Here is a 23,971-nt window from a genome sequence, read left to right on the forward strand (position 1 = left end):
AGAAAGTCCAATCGTGTGTACGCGGCATTAGGCTTCTTTTTGTGATTTTAAGGCTAAGGTCTCTTTACTGCTTTGATGTAAAAAAAAGAACCTTTGTTTACTGGCCTCAATAGCTTAAGTGCAAACAAGATTTAAAGCCTGAGGGCTCTTTCACACGGGGCGCCGTGAACACCCACTTGCTCAGCGGGGATCGCTCTGCCGATCCCCGCTGAGCAGGAAAATGACAGGTCCATCGCTGCACAGTGCAGCGACGGACCTTTCAGAGCGCCGCTCTCCCCTATGGGGGATCGGATGATGACGGACCGTAGAGTCCGTCGTCACCCGTTCCGATCCGAAAACGGATGGAAAAGTAGGGTTTTCCTCCATTACACTTTTCGGATCGGAGCGGGTCGGATGTCAATGGACATGTCACCGCTGACATCCGACGCTCCATAGGGATACATGTATGTCCATTTTTCATCCGAAAACGGAAGGATGAAAAACGGACATACGGATCCCCCGTGTGAAAGAGCCCTAACTAAAAGGCATTCAGTATGTGAAATAATTGTTTATACATTTTTTTTTCACAAAATACATGTTTAAAGTATAACTAAAGGTCAAAGTTTTATTTTAGTTTTGTATAGAGCTGATATGGATTAGAACCCCTGAAAGTTTTTATTGCCCTTGTGTGTCCCCATTAGGGAGATTCATGCACTCTATTTGTTCTGTTTAGCATTATCATTGAAAGTGAAAGAAAAAGAAAATCCCAAATTTTGGGTTGTCACCAGAAAAGTAATATAGGGGAAATCTTCCAATGGGGACACTAGTTCTGGTGAAAAAGGGGTCCCCAAGGAATTTCCTAATTTACAGAGATTTCTCACTTCCGGTTTGGCTATGGGATGGAAAGTGAAGGGAAATCTCTCCAATGGGACAAAGATGGCAAAAGTAAACCTTACAGGAGTTATAACCTTTCTTCCTCTATCCAAAATGAAAAAAAAATGTTGCCTATAGTTCTACTTTAAACCTTTTTCTATCCTTTGCTGTTGCATCTCGGTCCTGCAGCCTCTTTGCAATCCCTTCCTGTCTACATGCACTCCAGTAATGACTGTGGTGCATCTCTTAAAGGAGAAGTACAGCCAAAGCTTATTTGGCTGTACTTCTCCTGTGGATCACAGTAGTGGAGTTTGTTCTGCGCTCCTATGACCCGTTTTCAGCCGACAGCATGCTAAAGCCAACTGACATCACAGAGCCAGTCCAGGAGCCTAGACTGGCACCTGGCTCAGCCTCTTAGCTGCGCCACTGGGAGACTGAGCCAGCAGCTCCCTCCCCTTCCTAGCCCGGAACTCCAGTGAGCTCTACAGAGCAGACAGTGGTGACTGACAGTCACAGCTCTCTGCTCAGAGTGGCAGAAAAAATTGAGTGATCAGCGGTGTTTGATTTCTCAGTTCTCAGCTGTAGAGCCAGCGGAGGACAGATGCAACATTGGATTAATGCTGCATCCACCTAGGTAAGTATGATTTCAAAATAAAAATCACAAACTTCTCTTTTTAGGAGGGTTTCCTGATGGTGGACCATGCCTGCATATGTGTGGTGGAACACGCATGTGAAGTCTTCATTGGATGCCTGTGTGACCACTCCAGGCACCACTGTTATCCAACACTGCTATGTGTTATACAGTATATGCACTGCTAAGCACTTCCTTCTGTTGTCTGTTACATCAGTACAGGAAACAATGCAGGAGCACAACTGGGAGACAATTGTCTCCCTATAACAGGAAGTGCTTGATCATAAACATTCATGGCAGGCTCACCAGATATTATTTTAGTGAAAGCTAAAGATTTAAAAATATGGTGCTAAGTGGTGATGAGATGGTATAGATGCCCTTCGACTATGCATCATATCAACCCAACAACACCTGATACCTGCTGGTGATGTCTAAGCTCCAGGGGTACCATGCTCCACATTTGGTGGGATTGCCCTCCCATACAGATTACAATACAATTATGGCAACAGATCTTCCAACTATACTACAAACTGATGGCGACCTCTCTCCTACACCTGAGGTAGCTCTTTTATCCATGCCCCCAGGAATGTTCAAGTGCATCAAAAAAGATGTATTGCGTCACTTATTGGCCGCGGCCAGAATAGTGATTCTATGTTACTGGAGATCGATGATTGTACCTTCCCTGGGGGAGTGGGCTACTGAAGTGGACCGTATAAGAGACCTTGAACATCTGTTAGCTGAGGAATTTAATAAAGACGAACAGTTCTCTCTCACTTGGACTGCATGGTCCATGTTCTGATACTCATCTCCTGGGCAGAAGGTGGCCTAGGCAACACCACCACATGACCATATTGGAGCGAATTCTATTCCTAATCTTTCTGCTTCACCTGCTTTATCATCACACCTCCTCCTCTATGTTTAAATGTACCTTTCAGAATCCATTAAACACTTAATTCTGATACAAAATAGTATTCTTACAGCTAACTTCTCTACAGCATAACAGGTTTTTAGAATAAGTTTGGATGTAGTAATACATGATGTTTACATATAATATTCTCATTTGAAATGAGAGGGTCTTGTATTTCTCCATGTTATGCCTCAATTTGTTGCTCTAACAACTGCTGTTTTCTGATACATATAATGAATATGATACAATACTATATTTTTGTAACCTCCCTATACATATGTTGTATTGTCCTTAAAGTGGAGTTCAAAAACAAAAATGGAACTTCCCCTTTTCCAGTTCCTCCCCTCCTCCGGTGTCACATTTGGCACCTTTCAGGGTGCCAAAAAAAAAATTGGCGGAACTCCGCTTTAATTACTACTGTTGGTGATATTTTCTGTGCTAACTGCATTTTCCACCTTGTTTCTTTCAATAAAATAAGATTGAATTAAAAATATGGTGCTTTATGGTAGTTTTTAGTAGAACACTGATACTTGAAAACAACACATGGGTTCATGATTTGGTTGTCACTAGCTTGTAGCGATAAGTTAACTAATCCCAAAATTATTGGGGCTGTCAATGTTGTCCTTTATCTGAAAATACTAGTTGTTTGGTTGTTGTTGTCTGATGCACTAGATTCAATATATTCTGAGTTTCTGAATCCAGAGCAAGAAGTCTTTACCAGCATTCTTATTCTGTATTAGTGACTCAAAGCATTGAAGCAAGAAGGTCAAAATGACAGCCAGCCGACTAGAAATCAAGTCAGCAATGGTAGGCTCAATGTTTCTCGAAGAAATAGGTTCCTTTAAAGAGAAAGTTTAAACATTTACTTGCAGCAATAAGTGTAATGTTTCCTTTTACAGCACAGACCATGCAATTGAGGTAGACAGACCCTCCCACTTAGTACTCACGTCTAAAAGCATATCAGAGTCACTATCTGCAATCCAAATGAAGGTAAGCATCTGTAATAACATTTGCTAGAATCAATGCAATTGGAGTTGCAGTTCAATTGGAGGAACTGGGAATCTTGTGACAAGATGTTTTCAACAGGTACAGAATATATTTTACGACCCTTACAAGATAGTATACATTTATATACTGGTAATAGCTGGTGAGCCACAGACTTACCATATCTCTTACTGGTCCGCCATGCTCTGACAGCATAATGCAGAACCCCATCCATCCAGACCAAGAACCAGCTTATACAAAATCCCAACAACAGTCCCAGCATCAGGTCAATCTCCTGCTTAGTTACATTGTCAGTGACAAAGTAATTCTGTGATGAGTCCACCACTGACTGGTCTCCATCGTAAGGGATGACATAGTGAACATGGTACCTGTAGAAATAGGAATAGAACAGGGGAAAACACCAAGTTAGTAACTAAGGATACACAATTATTATTATAGATCAGCAAATAATAGAAAATCTGCTCTGCTGGAGATTTGGTTGTGCATAAATCACTTCACCAGGTGAACATGCAATTTCCTGGGCATAATAGCAAAATAGTAGAAAGCATCATACTTACCAGACCATGATAATGTAGAGCTGCAGCACCTTTCCCCCCTCCAACAGGACGTTCCCTCCCCAAGACAGCATGGTAAACTCCTCATAAATTATGCTTTTCTGATTCCCCTTTTAATTGTTTGTGCCAAATCTCAATATTCACAGTAAATCATGTGATTCATGTCTGCAACTGTCCTGATTTTGTCAATGCTCTGCAGATAACATAGTTCTCCTTTTACTTTCCCTTTGCTTTCCCTCACTAGTTCCTTCTTTACTTACCCCTTAACAGTTCCCCCTTTACTCCCCTTCACTGATTTCCCCTTTACTGTCCCCATCATTCATCCATTTTCTGCTCCCATCAGTTCCCCCCTTCACTGCTCTTTATTAATTTTCCCCTTTTTGTGCCCCCAGCATTCCTCTTTGGGACACATGAGGCAGCATCATCATGCCACTTATAAGCTTCTCTTTTTTTTTTACGGAGGATGTTTGGAGAGGTCTAATCTACTGGTTCTGCATGCTTGTAAGTTGAATAATGGAGGATGCTGAAGCGAAGGGGATGAAGAAGAGGCCAAATGCAGCCCTTTACACTTGGTCACGTGAGCTGTAGTGTCATATGACAAAGTCCAGGTGACACATGACATAGCATCACTTATCAGAAGCTTCTGTCTCTTCTGAGGAGGATCTTTGGAAAGGACCACTCCACTGGTTCTACATGCAAGTAAGTCGAAGTAGTATTGGAGGATGCTAAAGTGATTTGGGTGGTGTGCGTGCCAGTTGCAGCCTTGACCATGGTCCTTTGTGTTTGGTTATGTGAGATGTAGTGTCTTATGACTAAGTCTAGGGGACACATGAGACAACATCACCATGACATGTATCAGAGGTTTTCCTGTCTTCTGATCTTGGAGAGGATAACTCCATTGGTTCTACATGCTTGTAAGTTGCACTAGTGATGAAGGATACTAAAGTAAATGGGGGGTGGTGAAGAGGCCTTAACCACAGTCCTTTGCACTTGGTCACGTGAGACGTATAGTAATTTGACCAAATCTAGGGACACATAAAGCAGCATCACTGTGCCACTTATCAGAAGCTTCTGTCTCTTCTGAGGAGGATCTTTGGAGAGGACCATTCCACTGGTTCTACATGCAAGTAAGTTGAAGTAGTATTGGTGGATGCTAAAGTAATGTGGGTGGTGTGGGTGCCAGTTGCAGCCTTGACCATGGTCCTTTGCGCTTGGTCATGTGAGATATAATGTCTTATTACCAAGTCCAGGGAACACATGAAACAACATCTCCATGACATGTATCAGAGTTTTTTTTGTCTTCTGATCTTTGAGATCTTTGGACAGGACAACTCCATTGGTTCTACATGCTTGTAAGTTGCACTAGTAATGAAGGGTGTAGTAAATGGGGATTGGGAAAAGGCCAATTGCAGCCTTGACCACAGTCCTTTGCACTTGGTCATGTGAGATGTAGGGGTTGATCTTCTAAACCCAGAGAGTGCAAAATCTAGTGCAACTGTGCATTGTAGCTGTTGCAGACACGGGCTGCTGTGACCTTTTCTGCACACATTCACCCAGTTATTCTTTATTGCTATATTTCTCTTTTTCTAACATTTTTAAAAGACTGTTTTCTTGGATTTGCCCAAGGACTATTCTTAGGTTGTTTAATTCTGAACTATACATGTTCATTGAAAGAGCTGGCCACATTGGCCTCTGGAGCCGGACAGTCTGCTACTGAGATCACCTGCTATTGTCTGTTTAATAAGCTTCACCCTTGTTGCCGGGCAATCTGGTCACCCAGGCTGCTTTAAGTGCTGCATTAATTAACATGTTAATTATAGCATTGTCAGCTAATTAGTTGCTGGGGGGGAGTAGCCATGAGTCGTCCCTACCTCATTATCTAACACCTTGTGTTAAAAAGTGTATAAAAAGGCGGTATACTTGTCCAATAAATCATTCCATGTTCAAGCTGTGTAACTGAGCTAGTCTCGTCTGGTTCTTAGCTACAATATATGGGCTGTAATATCTGATATCTGAAGGTTCAGACTTGAGAAAGTGGTGTACTGACAAAAGCACTCAAGCGGAGTGCGGGACGGGATCCATCACAGTAGCCAATCAGCTTCTAACTTCAGCTTGTTCAGTTAAGCTTTGACAAAAAAAAACTGGAAGCTGATTTCTAGTTTCTGCTTTGCACTCTCCAGTTTTACTAAACCAACCCTGTAGTGTCATATGACCAATTCCAGGGACACATAAAGCAGCATCACTGTGTCACTTATGGAATAAGAGTGGCATTGGGGCTAGTTGCAGCTTAGACCACAATCCTTGCATGACTGATTGAAACAGTATGTCACAATTCATCTGTTGTAGATCAGATTTAGCCCAATTTACAGCAAATTGCAAACAGTTTTGTTTCATCTCTATTGACATAAAATCAGGTGAGGCAGAACAGATGAGCCCCTGAGTCATCAGTTTCACTCATCCTTATTTTGAGGTGTGGATTTCACAGCGCAGAATCTGCTTCTTTTGCAGTCAGTAGTGCTCGTGTCTCTCTGCGGTTGCTCAGCAGGGGATTAATGGTACTGAGCTCTGCATCTATGGCTGCAACAGCTCTGACACAATGCAGCAATAGCACAGGTAGTGAGCGTGATGCAGAGATACCAGGGGCTCCCGCCAATCAGCAGCCGCTTGACTGCATTCATCTCAAGTCATGGCAGAGATGGCAGAAACATGCCAGTGTTTGCTGTAAACAAAGGGCTGCACGGCTGAATACATCCCCAGGCAGACACAGCTTAGAAATGACTTAATGCTTCTCACCTGCACAGTAGAAGCCTGTGTTTACCTATCAGAAATACACACAGAGAGCTCTCATCAAACCACAAAACCCCAACCTGCACACAGGCTGAAAGCTATCAGTGGAACTGCAGCAGGTGTGTACTGTGAATGCTCTGTCTGCAAAGTCCAAGGACCCATGCGTTTTAATGCATGCTTTACAACATGCTAACACGTATGCGTCATTGTTCTCCATAGTAAAGATAGATTTTTTTTCTACATTTTAGTACACTGGGAGGCCCACAGATGTCAATGGCAGCATATCAAACGCATGTATTAATACCCAGCTCCAAGAAGTAAATATTATCCCTTGCAGTGGGTCTGTGCCCGCACTGCAAAGTTAGTTGCTCGTTTAGGTCTAGGCGACATAGAAAGGATTAAAAGTGGTTGTAAAGCCATTTGTTATGTCTCTACAGTCCCCTCTGTTAGATAATAACATGTGCCCCACTGTATGTCCTTTTTTTTTTAAAAAAAGTCGATTTCTTCCTTATATCAGAGCGTCTCCTGGCGCTCACGTGACTCCTCAGCTCTCTCCTCTCCACGTCTAACAGATACAACGGGAGGGGCTGCGAACTCCCGCTGATGTTACCCGGGATGAGGGGAGAAGAGGAGAGGAGAAGAGAGCTGAGGAGTCATGTGAGTGCTGGGAGACACTCTGAAATAAGGTAGAAATCGGCTTTTTTTTTTAAAAAATAGGACATACAGTGGGGCACATGTTATTATCTAACAGAGAGATCTGTAGAGACATAACCCTGTTATATTACAAGCTGGAGGGGAAGATCGTGGAGTGACAGAGCTGACAGGCAGGGAGGGGGGGAGAGAGGAGACACAGCGGATGACAGAGGTACATAAACTGTCCACGGTGTCAGGGCTCAGCAGCCACGATACACTGTGGTCAGTTTACAGAGGGGAGGGCAGAAACTGGCAGGATCAGCCAGGTTTTAATGGTGATGCAGAAGGCCAAATGCATAGCTCCCAACTGTCCCTGATTTCGAAGGACTGTCCCTGATTTGGAACAAAGTCCCTCTGTCCCTCTTTCCTCCTCATTTGTCCCTCATTTTGGTCTGATCTATATAGTTGTATATAAAATGTACTTTTTACCTTTCAAAAAGTGTTTCCCAGTGCTAAACCTTTCATCCAATTTCTAAATTGCTGCATTTGTAAATGTCAAAAGCCAATATAAAGGAATAGTAGTGGTAAAAAAGCACTTGTGGGTTTAACTAATCTTTGTTTTTTGTATAATTCTCCTTTAAAGAGGGTATGGCAGGGAGTGTGTCCTATGCCGACATACTTTTGCTAGTTTGTGTCCCTCGTTCCTGTCTCAAAAAGTTGGGAGGTGTGCAAATGACACAGCACAAGCACTGCTGTGCTGTATAAAATGCTTTAAAGGAACAGGATACTTTTTTTTTTAGGGTTACAAACACTTTAAGCTTGGTTCACACTACTGCAACCTACATTGCCACTTTGCCAGACGACTTTCTGGCTATTTTTTGGCAACTTGAGTACTACTTTGATGCGACTTGATGCGACTTTCAGGTAGAGTTGCCACCTCATCCCTAAAGTGGTTGTAAACCAATTAAGAAAAAAACAAAAAAAAACCCTGCAAAACAAAGTCATTTTAATATAGGTAAGTAAAGCTTACCTGTAGGTACCGTAAATATCTCCTAAACTTGCACCGTTTAGGAGATATTCACTGTATCTGCATGTGCTGACATCATCGGCACATGCACACTGAAGAAACGGCTCGCTTGTGCCATTTCTTCAGCTGCTGTGCCGTGACCGGCGGCTCCCGCACGCGGGAGTGACGTCATCGCATACTAGCTCATTATGACATACTCACCTTAGATCGAGGCTGGTGCAGCAGTCCCCGTACATTGCTGTGACCGGCGACATGTCTCTCCGGAGTTTTTTCTGGGTTTACGGGCTCCGGCACTGTGATTAGGCGGAGCCGCGATGACATCACTCCCGCGCATGCGGACGGGAGCTGCCGGTCACGGCACAGCAGCACAAGAAACGGCATAAGCGTCCGTTTCTTTGGTGTGCAAGTGCCGATGACGTCGGCATATGCGGATACAGTGAACATATCCTAAACGGTGCAAGTTTAGGAGATATTCACGGTACCTTCAGGTAAGCTTTATTATAGGCTTACCTGTAGTGAAAAGTGGTGTGTAAGGGTTTACAACCACTTTAAGGGCCGGTTCACACTAGTATGATGCCAGACAGCACATGTGATTCGCATGGTGTTGCTGTGCAGATCACATGCAATGTCTGTGCGATGCAAATTCAGCCATACAAACAGTAGTTTTTTGTCCGCATTGGAATCGGATCGCATGGGTGTTCACACCCATGCGACCCGATTCTGCAAATTGTGCAGCGTTTTGCAAACTGATTGTGTGTAACTTAACATACACTCCACAATCATGAACAGGTTGCCATTTTGATGCAGTGCAAAGTTGCAGCGAATTCTCTGCATTTAGCGTAAACTGGCCCTTAAACCCGAACACATATGAATTACACAGGTTCTGAGGCTAATTTTATGCAGATAAGGGCCAGTTTACACTAAATGCGGTGTAAATTCACAGCAAATTTGCACCGCATCAAAATCGCAACCTGTTCATGCGAACTGATTGCGTAGTGTATGTTAAGTTAACAACACCCCACAATCAATGTGCAAAATGCAGCGCGATTTACAGAATCGGATCGCAATGGTGTGAACATCCATGCGATCCGATTCCGGTGCGGACAAATAAAAGGGTCTTGCACAAATTTGATCCAAATGTGATGCAAGTTTAGTCATACAGTTTGTATGGCTGAATTTGCATCGCACAGACATTGCATGTGATCTGCTCAGCAATGCGGAGCAAATCACATGCAATGTCTGGCATCGCACCAGTGTGAACTGTCCCTAAATTAGTTTAATTACCATCTTAATCAGCCACAGAACCTGTGTAAATAATATGTGTACGGTTTTAAAGGGATGAGGTCGCAACCCTACTTTTGGTAATGCCTGGGTAATCTTCCTGTATTGTCGACCCCAAATCACATCAATATAGCAGAGGATCCGACTTGGAGGCGGCTTCCATTAAAGTCTATGGGCACATAGAAGTCGCCTTGAAGTAGTATAGTAACCTTTTCTAAAGTCGGAGCAACTTCAGTAGTGCTAATTAAGACAGCTCTCATAGACTAACATGAGATTTCACATGTCATGCGACTCCAGCAGTCTAAGGGCCTGACATCATCAAGACCGGAGGCAGGGTTCATAGCCCTTCACTGGACGTGATGACGCAGAGGGACATTTATCCACTGGAAGGTGTCTGCGAGGGGGAAAGAGGTGGGCTGGAACATCAGGTAAGTTCAAGTGTAAAACTCTCCCCTAGACTAAATGAGCAGTGTAGGCACAGCCCCACTACAAGGGATCATTTTTAAAGTGGAACTTCACTCTTCCAATCAACATTGATTATTTTTAATCCTCACGCTGCTAGCATTAGTAAATAGATAAGAAAGTACATCATATTTACTTATTTTTTTTATTTTTTTACATCTCTTCAGGTACTTTCTGGTTTCCAGGCCTAGGCAAACGATGTCATACTTCCCAGGAGTCTTCAGGAGGGGGAGGAGATGTTTTCTTCCTCTCCTCCTCTCCCTAAACATACCCTCCTGCCTGCATGCCTAAGCTAAGGGCAAATAGATTCCAGGAGGTAAATGCTACACTAATCATTTGACCTTACTCAAGATGGCCATGGCCAGAAATGGTAAGAGTGTGTTTTTCAAAGTGATTTCTCAACAAAAGAAAGCATAGACACATGGATGGATGGGGGGAGTTTGCTCTGAATATTAATAAAGAATTAAATAATGTTTTCCGTTTGTGATGTTTAGATGCAGTGTAGTTCCCCTTTAAGTATCCTGGAGTCGGGCTTAACATGCCTTGGTCAATGGCTGTTAACCCTATCCACTTCAAATTCTAAATTCACAAACGCATTGGAGCTGATTTACTAAAACTGATAAGTGCAAAAATCTGGTGCAGCTGGGCATAGAAACCAACCAGCTTTTAACTTCAGCTTGTTTAAGATTTGACAATAAAAACTGGGCGCGGATTGGTTTCTATGCAGAGCTGCAGATTTTGCACTCTCCAGTTTTAGTAAATCAACCTCATTGAGCACATATGTCAACGTGTAAAAACACATATCAATGCACACAGAAAATGCACATGTAACGCACCTCTATGCACACACATAGATATAAATGGGCCCTAAGAGGTTTATTTTTAAGGAGGATTTTTAAAGTCAGATTCACCCAAAGTTTTCTTTTTTTTTGTCATAAGGCCTCACTTATAAAGCAGTTGTATGGCCTTACCACTGCATTACCACTGCTTAAACAAAAAACAAAAAACAAAAAACAACAAAAAACACACATATATAAAGAACAAACGTGCATCATGCTCTGCTTGCTTTGGAGCTCTGAAGCAAGTGCAGCTATTCAAATGAATCAAGGAAAAAGAAAAAGCCAGGAGGAAAGCCCGGTCAAATGACCTGTCAAGTCAGGCCTCTCCTCCAATCATAGAATTTGCATAGCCGTGTTAAATAAGCAGAGAACACTTTCTGACACCGCGGGCTCTGTATCGCCACCCACATTTGATGAATGAGGTGTATGTGATGAAGTAACTTTGTGGTGCTCTCCATTATTAATATCCCCCATACTTTCATTGACAGGATACATCAGACTTTTAAATCTACAATTCGGGCTACCGAAATAGCGGCCAAATATAGCCTAAAATGATAGCTTAAGAACATTCAACCAGAAAAAATAATAGCCTAAAACAATAGCTTTACAATATCCGACCAAAAATAGCCTAAAATAATAGCATAAGAACATTCAACTAGAAGATAAAAGGAGCCTAAAACAATATCTTTACAACATTCAACCAAAAATAGCCTAAAAATATAGCCTAGGAACATTCAACCAGAAATAGCTTAAAACAATAGCCTTATAACATTTAACCAGAATAGCCTAAGAACATTCAAACATTCAATTTTACCCCATTCTAACAACAGGCACAACTTTATACAATGTGCAAAAAGTCCCTAAGATTAATGAATGCTGGTTAATTCACACAGAATGATTGTATAGCAGTTTAACTGGATGAATAGCTATGCCAATGTATTTATAAATAGACCCCTATATGTCCTTTATGTCAGAGGTGAAACTAAAACTTTTAGGGCCCCAGTGCAAGAAACCAGTTAGGGCCCCTCTGCCCCCCCCCTCCCCCATTTCCTCTGAGCCTGGGGCTCTTCCCATTGATCCCGGGGGCCCTTTCTCCCATTGCAGGACCCTTTGTGTCCCCTTCCTGACGTCTTGGGTATGGTTGCCATCTTTTCTTCAAGCCAAACCCAAACACTTTAGCAGTGCATGGCAATTTTTTTTTTATAGTATACACTATACATATATTTTGTGATTAACCTTCTTGGCAGTATTCCCGAGTGTGTCTCGGGGTGAGATTTCAGAACCATTAGCGGTAACCCTGAGCCTCGGGATTGCTTCGCCGGATCCTGGAAGAGGTTACTTATCTTGTCCCCGGGATCCCGCGATGTACTCCCGCTGTGTATGGTGGCCGGATCCTCCGCTCGATCCTCTGTGTGTTCCGGCTTCCCTTCCCTGCGAGGGTCGCGACGCAGGGGGTGAAATCGACGGCAGATTCAAAAAGTATAAACCACAACACACACCATACATTGTAATCTTATTGGATTACATTACTGTATCTAATAAACTGACCTCAGTTTGCCCCCCCTGTGCTTTATCTAGTGCCCTTGCCTGCAGTTTTACTGTACTTTCTGCCTGGAAACTGCAAAATGACCATGGCATCAAAAAAGCGTGCCACTACATCAAAAGCGGTTTATGACATGCTGGAAAACAGCAATAGCAATACAGAATCACAGAACTGAGTGATAGCGATTTGTGGGGAAGTTCATCATCAGACACAGAAAGTGATTTCTGCAACGATCCTGTGACTAACATCAGTGATGTGCGGACTTGGTGCTCTATTGACTGCGGTACGGATCACGTAGAGCCCCCAAGATTCCCATTTACTGGAGCACCTGGTATCAAAGTGAATGTTGAGGATGACAACCCCTTAGCATACCTCCAACTATTTTTGACCGATGGGGTTATTGAAAAAAATATTTACGGAGACAAACCGGTACCAGGAGCAAGAAGCTGCTACACCTCGAAAGTTTTCAAGGAGCAGAAAGTGGGAACCAGTGACCAAAGAGGACATCTGGAAATTTCTGGGCCTAATAATTCTTCAGGGAGTGGTGGGGAAACCCCTGCAGAAGTGATATTGGACAACCAATAAATTACTAGCCACTCCATTCTTTGGCACGGTCATGTCGGAGTACAAATTTTCCCTGATAATGAAATATTTGCACTTTGAAAATAATGATGCATTTGACGAAACTACTCATCCAGCCCCCAAACTCAAGAAGATTTGGGAGATATATCAGATGATTATGAAACATTTCCAACAGAGCTATGTGCCAGATAGAGACATCAGCATAGACAAAAGTCTAATGGCCTACAAGGGAAAAATCTTTCATGCTATGTGAATCGAGCACTGGTTATATTTGGAATTCTGTCCTATACACCGGTAAAGGAACCAAATTCAACCAACGATACAGTCATTATGGAATGGCAACCTCTTCAATTCTTTCATTGATTGAACCATTGCTGAATCAGGGCTATTGTGTAACTACAGACAATTTTTACACATCTCCCGAACCCTATGAGTTCCTTCTACAGAACAAAATGAATGCCTATGGAACCGTTAGGGCTAACCGGCGTTACATGCCACCAACCTTTGGCAATAAGAAGCTCAAGACCAACTGAAAAAAAGGCACCACCAACAAGGATGTGTGTAGTTTGTTGCTCAAAGCCTGATGACACTGGAAGGAAAATCCGAAAAGAAACCAAGTTCTATTGTCCTAATTGTGACGTTGGACTTTGTGCAGTCCCATGTTTCAAAATTTACCATACCCGGGATGTTTACTGAAGCAATATGACTAGTAATATTGCACTCTTGTTTGGCCCAAAAAAATTTCAGTGTTTTTTGATTTGATTATATTATTGACTAAAATTTATTGAATAAAAATGTATTATTATTATATGTTATTTGTTATTATTTATAGTTATTTATTATATTATAATTTATGATTTTGTGTTTCAAACTTTATCATACCCGGGATGTCTACTAGACTCTTGTTTGGACAGATTTAAGTGAGTTATTCCTAAGAATTACAGGCCTACAATATAAAACGCCAAATTTCAATGCAAAATAATTGTACCGCTTTCAGCACCTAAAATTTCGAAATAATCATACCGGCAGGGAGGTTAAATAACATTTCTAATTATATGGATTTAACACAAGAGTCCCCCTGTACATCTGAGTCTACAGAGTTCCCACCTTTACATCGGCATCCACAGAGTTCCCCGTTACATCGGTATCCACAGAGTTCCCTGTTACATCGGCATCCGCAGAGTTCCCCGTTACATCGGCATCCGCAGAGTTCCCCGTTACATCGGCATCCACAGAGTTCCCCGTTACATCAAAATCCGCAGAGTTCCCCGTTACATCAAAATCCGCAGAGTTCCCCGTTACATCAAAATCCGCAGAGTTCCCCGTTACATCGGCATCCACAGAGTTCCCCGTTACATCGGCATCCACAGAGTTCCCCGTTACATCGGCATCCACAGAGTTCCCCGTTACATCAGAATCCACAGAGTTCCCTGTTACATCGAATCCGCAGAGTTCCCCCTTACATCAGAATCAGCAGATTTCCCCGTTACATCGGAATCCGCATCGTTCCCCTTTACACCTGAATCCGCATCGTTCCCCTTTACACCTGAATCCGCATTGTCCCCTTTACACCTGAATCTGCATCGTTCCCCTTTACACCTGAATCCGCATCGTTCCCCTTTACACCTGAATCTGCGTCGTTCCCCTTTACACCTGAATCCGCATCGTTCCCCTTTACACCTGAACCCGCATCGTTCCCCTTTTACACCCGAATCCGCATCGTTCCCCTTTTACACCTGAATCCGCATCGTTCCCCTTTACACCTGAATCAGCATCATTCCCTTTTACACATGAATCCGCATAATTCCCCTTTACATCTGAATCCGCATGGTTCCCTTTTACACCTGAATCTGCATCGTTCCCTTCTACACCTGAATCCGCATCGTTCCCTTTTACACCTGAATCCGCATAGTTCCCTTTTACATCTGATTCTGCATTGTTTCCCGTACAAAGTACCCCTTTACATCTAAATTTGTAAAATGACCCTTTACATCTCTATCTGCAGACTCTCCCTTTACATCTGAATCTACATAGTTCCCCTTTACACCTGAATCCGTATCGTTCCCCTTTACACCTAAATCCGCATCGTTCCCCTTTACACCTGAATCTGCATCGTTCCCCTTTACACCTAAATCCTCATCGTTCCTCTTTACACCTGAATCCGCATCGTTCCCCTTTACACCTGAATCCCCATCGTTCCCCTTTACACCTGAATCCGCATCGTTCCCCTTTACACCTGAATCCGCATCGTTCCCCTTTACACCTGAATCCGCATCGTTCCCCTTTACATCTGAATCTGCATCGTTGTCCTTTTACACCTGAATCTGCATAGTTCCCCTTTACATCTGAATCCGCATCATTGTCCTTTTACACCTGAATCCGCATTGTTGTCCTTTTACACCTGAATCCGCATCGTTGCCCTTTACATCTGAATCCGCATCATTGTCCTTTTACACCTGAATCCGCATCGTTCCCTTTTACACCTGAATCTGCATCGTTCCCTTTTTCACCTGTTTCCCGTACATCTGCATCTAAAAAGTGCCCCTTTACATCTGAATCTGCATAGTTCCCCTTTACATCTAAATCTGCATAGTTCCCCTTTACATCTGAATCCGCATTGTTCCCCTAAATCTAAACTCACAGAGTTCCCTTACACTGTAAAGGGGGACTCTGCAGCCTCTGATGTAAGGGAGAACTCTGGGGACTCTAATTTAAGGGGGAACGTTGCAGACTCTGGTGTAAAGGGGAATTCTGATATAAGGGGGTCTCTGGTAACCAGAGCCCTCACTTACATCAGAGTTCTCAGCATTTCCATTTAATCAGGGTTCCCAGAGTCCCCCATACATCAGAGTCCACAGACTTCTTCCTTACATCAGACTCCACAGAGTTCCCCTTTTCATCTGAGTTCACAGAATATCCACTTACACTGTAAGAGGGAGATCTGTGGACTCTTGTAAAGGGGAATATTCACCATATCCCTCTTTCCAACAGGCTTCCACAACACTGTGCGACCAGTCCCCTAAAGCCGCTTCCCTTCACCACTCTACTGGTTGCAGGCTTTCTGCCGAACTCCAGAGAAGAGGAGAGCTCTGCTGCTGGGGGGGAACAAGGTATATTCATATTGTCTTGTATCTTATTCCTTTATCCTTACTCTCCAAAATGAATTCATACACATCCACTACGTAATGGCCCTGTACACTATTCTTCATTAAATAGTTTCTTACTGTGTTTTTCTGGCTCCTTGTAATGTTTTCCATGAGCTTCCAAACCTCTCCTTCCTAGGGTTGCCACCTGTCCAGGATTCACCCGGACAGTTCGGGTTTTGAATCACGTGTCCGGGTTTCAAACTGCCTGAAACGTGGACACATTATTAGACCAGACTGTGGCTCCACAAGTAACTGAGTACCACAACTGCCGAGTGTATAGGCATACTTGCCAACTGTCCAGAATTTCCCAGGACATTCCCGGGATTTAGACCCTTTTATCGGTTTTTAGCGTTTCCCGGAAAATGTCCTGGGAAATCCATTTTTTTTCAGATTTTCCCCCGCCGCTAGAGGTCTGCAGCTGGCACATATGATGTCTCCTGCCAGCCACCATTTTACAGAAGACCAGAAGCAAAGCTGAGTAGAACAAACAAGTGGCGGAGCTGGCAGGGTGGCTGCCAATAGAAACTGAGCTGCCGCCCACCCCCCGTCTCGCTGCCGGTCTGTCTGTGACCTGTTTTGGGAAAGGCAACGGGGCGGGGGGTGGGCGGCAGCTCAATTTCTATTGGCAGTCACCCGGCCGGCTCCCCCTCTATTTTTTTCCCCCTCGGCCTGTTACTTCTGGTCTTCTGTAATGGCATTGGAGACTCTGATGCTGGGATACCTGATGTAAAGGGGGCTCCACTGGGGAATACCTGATGTAAGGGGGACACCGCTGAGGGATACCTGATGTAAGCGGGGGGCTCCACTGGGGGATACCTGCTGTAAGGGGGCTCCACTGGGGGATACCTGATGTAAAGGGGGCTCCACTGGGGGGTACCTGATGTAAGGCGGCTCCACTGAGGGATACCTGATGTAAGGGGGACACCGCTGGGGGATACCTGATGTAAGGGGGGGCTCCACTGGGGGATACCTGATGTAAAGGGAGCTCCACTGGGGGATACCTGATGTAAGGGGGGCTCCCTAATCACCAGAGTTTCCAACCACTCAGAGGGCTGACTGCAGTTGTCTAAGACAAGTGTCTGTGACACTCTCTTTCACACTGCCCAGAGCCAGCAGAGCCCCCCCCATCCCACCTGAGGTGCGGTGGGGAGCGGCGAGATTACATCATCTCTCACTGCCCACTCCGCATCACCGCTCTCCTGCCCTCACTCAGAACTAAATGGACCAATGCTGCCAGCCTGCCACCAATGCAGCTACAATGCACATTTGGTGGCACTGGCTGGCATGGCAAGTGACAATCCACATCAGGTGGCAGGTGAGGGTGGCAAGTGACAATCCACATTTGGTGACAGGCGACAAGTGACAATCCACATCTGGTGGCAGGTGATGTGACAATCTGCAAATGGTGGCAGGTAACGTGTCAAGTGACAATCCACATCTGGTGGCAGGTAATGTGGCAAGTGACAATCCACATCTGGTGGCAGGTGACGTGGCAAGTGACAATCCACATCAGGTGGCAGGTGATGGTGGCAAGTGAAAATCCACATCTGGTGCCAGGTGACAGTGGCAAGTGACAATCCTCATTTGGTGGCAGGTGACGTGACAATCTGCAAATGATGGCAAGTGACAATCCACATCTGGTGGCAGGTGACGTGACAATCTGCAAATGGTGGCAGGTGACGTGGCAAGTGACAATCCACATCAGGTGGCAGGCGACGGTGGCAAGTGACAATCCACATATGTTGGCAGGCGACAGTGGCAAGTGACAATCCACATCTGGTGGCAGGTGACGGTGGCAAGTAACAAGCTGCACCTGGTGACGATTGACAGTGACAAGCTGCATCTGGTGGCAGGAGATGTGGCAAGTGACACACTCGGGGCTCCCACTGATGCTGCTTTATGGTGAGTTGAACCACTTCATTATATATTACACTGTAATAATAGAAATAATGTGCTTCAATCACCCTGACACCATATCAATCATGCTGCCATGATAAGTTGAAGCGCCAACACCAGCCATTGCCGGCAAAAAAATTGTTTACCATCTGAGGGCCCCGCAACCCCCCCCTTCCCTGGGCCCGCACAAAGGTTGGTGATCGCTGCTTTGGGCTCTAGCCCCAGATCTTTTGCAGACCTAGCAAAGCCCCTGCCTTTGTAAGTGGGGGCTTTAGTGAGCAGAAACCCCCTTACATCAGAGTTCCCCTTTACACCAGAGTCCACAGCATCCCCCCCAAAAATCACTGCTTGCCGCTAAAGTATTCCGGTTTGGACTGAAGAAAAGGTGGCAACCCTACTCCTTCCTCCCTTGCATCTGCTTGTTTGGAACATGCAGACATGTATGATAGTTGTGGTCTAATCTATGCACACTACACATCACATAGTCCTAGTCCATCTCTGGCACGAACACAAGGAGATGGTCATGTTCCTACATAGTTCCAGCATAGTTGTCAACATTTAAAAAAGTTCTTAGTAGGACACCTTTTTTTCTGTGTCCAGAAAGCCATTGTACGCAGAGCATGTATTTAATTAGGGGTAGGGCATTCATTTAAAATGGGCATGGTTCTGTATGTAGCATTTACTTTTCAAAATAATGAGATGCATAGTGGGCTGTAATTCTGTCAGTTAATGTTCCTCAGGATCAGAACTAAAAATATCCCATTAATTGTTTCCCATCAACCATACAATGCAAGGGTCAGCCTAATTTGATACTATCTGAATGGTTTGTACAGATTTGCCAGCATATTATTTAGTCTGGGTAAAGATAAATGAGATGGGGGGGGGGGGGGGGGTGTATAGATTATAGAGGGGAATGCACCTGTTCTACAGAGATATGCACACATTGCTCAGGGGTAGGCCCAGACTGGACAGTGGTATGCCCCCATTCTACATGTATGCACAGATCACATACAGGGGTACGTCCTTACCATACATGGTATGCCCAGATAATACATGGTATGCCCAGATCATACAGGGGAATACCCAGATCATACAGGGGAATACCCAGATCATAAATGGTATGCCCAGATCATACAGGGGAATCCCCAGATCATACAGGAGTATGCAAAGATCATACAGGGTTATGCCCAGATCATACAGGCGTATGTCCAGATTGCAGTGGATTTGCATAGAGAAGCCCGGATCCCCCTCTTCTCAGATCCCTCTTCTGTGCTCCTGGCCCCCTCCTCCTGTGGAGTGCCCCCACAGCAAGCAGCTTGCTATGGGGGCACCCGAGCCAAGTCACAGCTCCGTGTGTCCATTCAGACACGGAGCACTGACCCAGCCCCCTCCTCCTCTCTCCCCTGATTGGTTAGCTGACTTTGATTGACAGCAGCGGAAGACAATGACCCTGCTGCTGTGTCTCATCCAATCAGGAGGGAGAATCTCGGACGGCTGAGACACTCGTGGACATCGCTGGACAGAGAGAGACCTCAGGTAAGTATTAGGGGGGCTGAGGGTGGCTGCTACACACAGAAGGCTTTTTATCTTAATGCATAGAATGCATTAAGATAAAAAAACCTTCTGACTTTACAGTCCCTTTAAGAATACATACTTCAATAGAAGTTGACCCTTGGGGTGCAGGGGGCCCCCACTTATTTTCATATATCCCAGAGTTCAGCTTTAAACACAAGTGTGCAAAAATTTTATAGGGTGAACTAAAATGCATTTTTTGTATATTTCAAAAATGATCACCATATCTTTGATATTCAAACATACTCTTACAGCTATAAGCATATTCCATGTATGCAGTACAACTCCCTCCCCAACAACAAACAAAAGGCAGGCATACAAGGTTTATACTGAAAAATAAAAAAATAAAAAATATCTGACGGTTCTGTGCATATAAGCATATAACCTTGATTTTTCTATTGTAGCAGAAAATCAAACAGAATGTTTTATCTATTCGCTTCCACTTGGTTAAAGTATAACATTTGGAGCCAACTAAACACTTGCTGCAGATGCACAGTATGTGTAAGATAGAGAAAAGCAACAATTGTAGAGGAAAAGGTAACAGAAAAATTGGGTTAATAAAAAGGCTGAAAAAGGGTACATTTGGGAGCTATGCTAATGGGGCCCCAGTCCAGAAAGCTGCAAAGGTTTTGTTTTCAGAACTACTGCCTGAACAAAATAGAAATCACAAGCCGGTCTTAACAATCCTACCTTTACCTAACAGGGAAAAAACTGACAGCTTGTAACCCAGTGCACAACTAAATTTAAATGGACTACAGAACAAGGCCCATTTCATGAAAATGAGGAGGGTGGGTGGTATGTAGCCCAGTCGAAGAAAACAAGGGTAGGGCTGACAACACTGCTTGGGATTTTAGTGCAGCAGCAGAGTTGTCAGCTCCATACAAGTATGTGGGTGGGGTGCAGCGTGGTGCGGAGGCAATAATTTGCACAGCAAGTGCAATATAAAACTTGTATTGAAGTAATACAGCAACAGTTCACACCAGACCCGGCGGGACAGCTACTCAGCCGGGCACACCCACAGATTCAAATGACGTAAAGAAGAAGGTTCCTGCCGAACCGACAGCGTCTGTTGAGAAGGGACAGAATGCGGCCTGGCCATCTCGTGCCCAGTCAAGAAGGTATCCAGAGAGATGCGACCCTACGCTTTCTCTTCTTGTTAGGAACCTTTTCCTATCCCTAGCACTGTCCCCAACAGACGGAGTACCTTTCCCTACACCACTCACATAAAGCGCATGAAGCCCAGGGACCACAGTTTTAAGATGGCCACCAGAGTCACATGGAAGGCCACTATCCAATCAGATCGCTGTCCCAGTGACTCAGGAAACCATAGAGAAACTCTGTTCCCCGTGACTTCCTCTCCCTTTTTCATTGCCATTGCAGCTGAGTGCCACCTGCAGTGGAGACAGCAGACTGCACCTGCCTACAAATAGTTATGCGCTCACTGGATTTCAGACAGAATCAACAGGTATTTTTTTGCACTAGTAGCATTTTAAAAGAGATGTGTGGGATTTCAAAATAACAAACATTCATACTCACCTAGGTGGATGCAGCATTGATCTGATACTGCAGCTGTTCCCTGCCAGGTCTACACAAAGAACTGAGTAATCAAAGACCCCTAATCGCTCATTTCTCTGTCTTCTGTGAGCAGAGAGCCAGTGACTGTCAGAACCATTTTAAGTGGAAATGGCTGGTGCTATGTCTACCCTGCAGCTACCCTACTTTATGCAAAACAGCATATGCTCCTGATTGCTTGTTTTATGCTGACCCAGATTGACCTGGCTACTCTCCTGCCTGCCCACAACCTCTGTTTACAACTGACTTTACACTGACACTCTCTCACCTGCTACTTGCACATAACCTTTGCCTGGACCTGACCACTCCCTTACCTGTCCATAACCCCTGCCTAATGTTTAATGTACAGCCTCCACACTGTCTCCTGTCCTCACTCACCCCTTGTTGGGATAATCCTGAGGGCTGTGATCTGGTATCAAGATGCAGAGAAACCCATCCCCACCATCAGGAGCTCTAATAAAAATTGTTTGGTGCTTCAAATTCTGCGCCTCAGGCGAGCCAGCATCACTCGCTGGGGGTGTACTCGTAACAGAGATCAGCTAAGGCATGGGTGTCTGTGCCTGCTAGTCTCATTAGATTGAGTGATATTTTTGTGATCTCACTACGGTGCTGTTCGCTGTTCTCCATGCTGGAGAGAAAGCTGTACTTGTGAAGTTGCAGTGCATGTATTTCCCTGCTTCTTCATTTATTGTGGGGATCTGTGGCTTTTCCACTTTTCCCACTGCTTTATTATCATCAGCAGTCATCGGGATCTGCACTGAGATGACGAAGCAAAATGAGGAAGCAAAGTCCTGCTATTATACCAAGTTGGAAGCCTCCACACAGAGACACAGTACAGAACTAGGCATGGTAAGTCAGTAATAGGGAAAAGATCAGATGCCGGACACTACAGGCAATACTGGTGACTAGTCCTCTGCTCTCATCCTCCCTTTTTTGGGTGCAGCTTCCATGGCTCAGATCTTCTTACTGAATGCGGCATGCAGTGTATAAACCACATTTGATACAACACACCTATTAACTAACATTATTCCTCCAGGTGGAAATCTAGACTGAGGGCACCCTTTGTCATGCCTTGAATTAAAGTAGCTCATTGAAAATAATGGTCTGCCAATACATCAAAATGGCTTGAAAATCAGATGTTTCACAAAATTTATAGCACACTATGATGCATTGCTGCTTGTTGCAGCATGCTGCAAAGCATGTGTGTTGCCTTTAAAATGAATGCCACTACAATGCAGTGATGCATGTGTTGATGTAATTGATCTAAAAGGTGCGCAAAATCAATATTTCTGTAGTGATCGACACAAAAATATGTGTAAAAAAATAAAATTAAACTATAATGCACAATGTGCATCAAAGAAATGGTGAAATAGCAGTCCTATAACATATAATCACTTGTGCATAACAAAGAAATAAACTTTAAAGAGAAATATATAAATGTCCAAATGTGAAGTCTTGAAAATGATGAAAGTCCACGTGTAAGAATCCCATATCACCTCACAAACAAGTGTGCCAGTTCTTACCAAACAGTAATAATCTCCGGATGATAAGAGATCAACAGTGCAGAAATCATCCAATTGGGGGGCCACCTCTCAGGATACCACGGACTCCACCAACTCCACAGTCCTTCACTGGTTACCCAAAGCCAGCACCTCAAAGTAATAATGGGTAGAAGAAAGAACAAAGGACCACAGAGTAGTATGCCAAAACCACATGACTTATTACAAGTAGATATACCCACAAAAGTTAGAGTAACACAGGCAAAACACACCACACCAGGATCAACAACGGTTGTACAACATCATATGCCACTTGCCCCACCCTATGCACATTTCCTCTGGTGCAACAGACATTTTTTATTATGGTTTAACATGAGTTCTTTTTTTTTGTGTTGATCACATATTTTTGTGTTGATCACTTCAGAGATATTGGTTTTGCGCACCGTTCAGATTAATTAATTTTGTAATTCCGTTGTGTCCGGAATATAGGTTGCGGCATTACCTCTTTTTGCACTAAGCGCACAGTTTTTTCTGTCTTTATATTATGTGTTGATGTAACAAGCATTACCACAACAAAATAGTGTAAATGGACCGTAAAAATAACACTATATATTATATATGGATACTAGAAGCACCTCTGCATCCATGTGTAAAAGTAAAAATTGGATTTTTGTACTTACCTGTAAAATCCATTTCTTGGAGTACATCATGAGAAACAGAGCAGGCTATAAATCATGACTAACTGGGCTATGCGCCACCTATAGGTGAATGGATGCTGGCAGAAGAAATAGACAGAAAGTCCCTCTATATAACTCAGGAAGCTCCTCAGTTTTGTAGCAAGCAATGAAGCCACTCAACTTAAAAGGTTGTTTGTGCAAGGAGCAACAAATGTGATATCACAAGGGAAACCCCAGCTGCTAGTGCCGATTTCCCAGCAGGTAACTCCTGTATACCTCCCACTGTCCTGAGCCTGCCTTGTGTCCCTATGTGCTTCCTCCAGTGCTTCCCCGTGCCCCCTGTGTCATTTGTGTGACCATTTTAGGGCTAAAAAATGCTCATACTTAAAAATAAAGATGTCTGCTCCATTCACATCCCCACCACTGATTTATTTGTCTCTAACAAAATGTCTGCCCTTTGTTCTGCCTCTCTATCTAGGGCGCACCCCAAGAATTGCACATGTGCA

General features: G+C 44.0%; 1 protein-coding gene across 2 annotated transcripts in view; it reads right to left on the reverse strand.

Annotated features, from left to right (window-relative positions):
• TMEM240 (transmembrane protein 240) overlaps positions 1–23,971 on the reverse strand; it is a 130,100-nt gene that overhangs the window by 41,624 nt on the left and 64,505 nt on the right. For both annotated transcript variants that reach the window (XM_073602893.1, XM_073602894.1), the window contains exon 3: positions 3,555–3,763. In XM_073602893.1, the coding sequence (XP_073458994.1) occupies positions 3,555–3,763 (209 nt within the window). The remainder of the gene's footprint in view (positions 1–3,554; positions 3,764–23,971) is intronic.

The sequence above is a fragment of the Aquarana catesbeiana genome, linkage group LG10, assembly GCF_042186555.1.
Source record: "Aquarana catesbeiana isolate 2022-GZ linkage group LG10, ASM4218655v1, whole genome shotgun sequence".
Classification (NCBI taxonomy): Eukaryota; Metazoa; Chordata; class Amphibia; order Anura; family Ranidae; genus Aquarana; species Aquarana catesbeiana.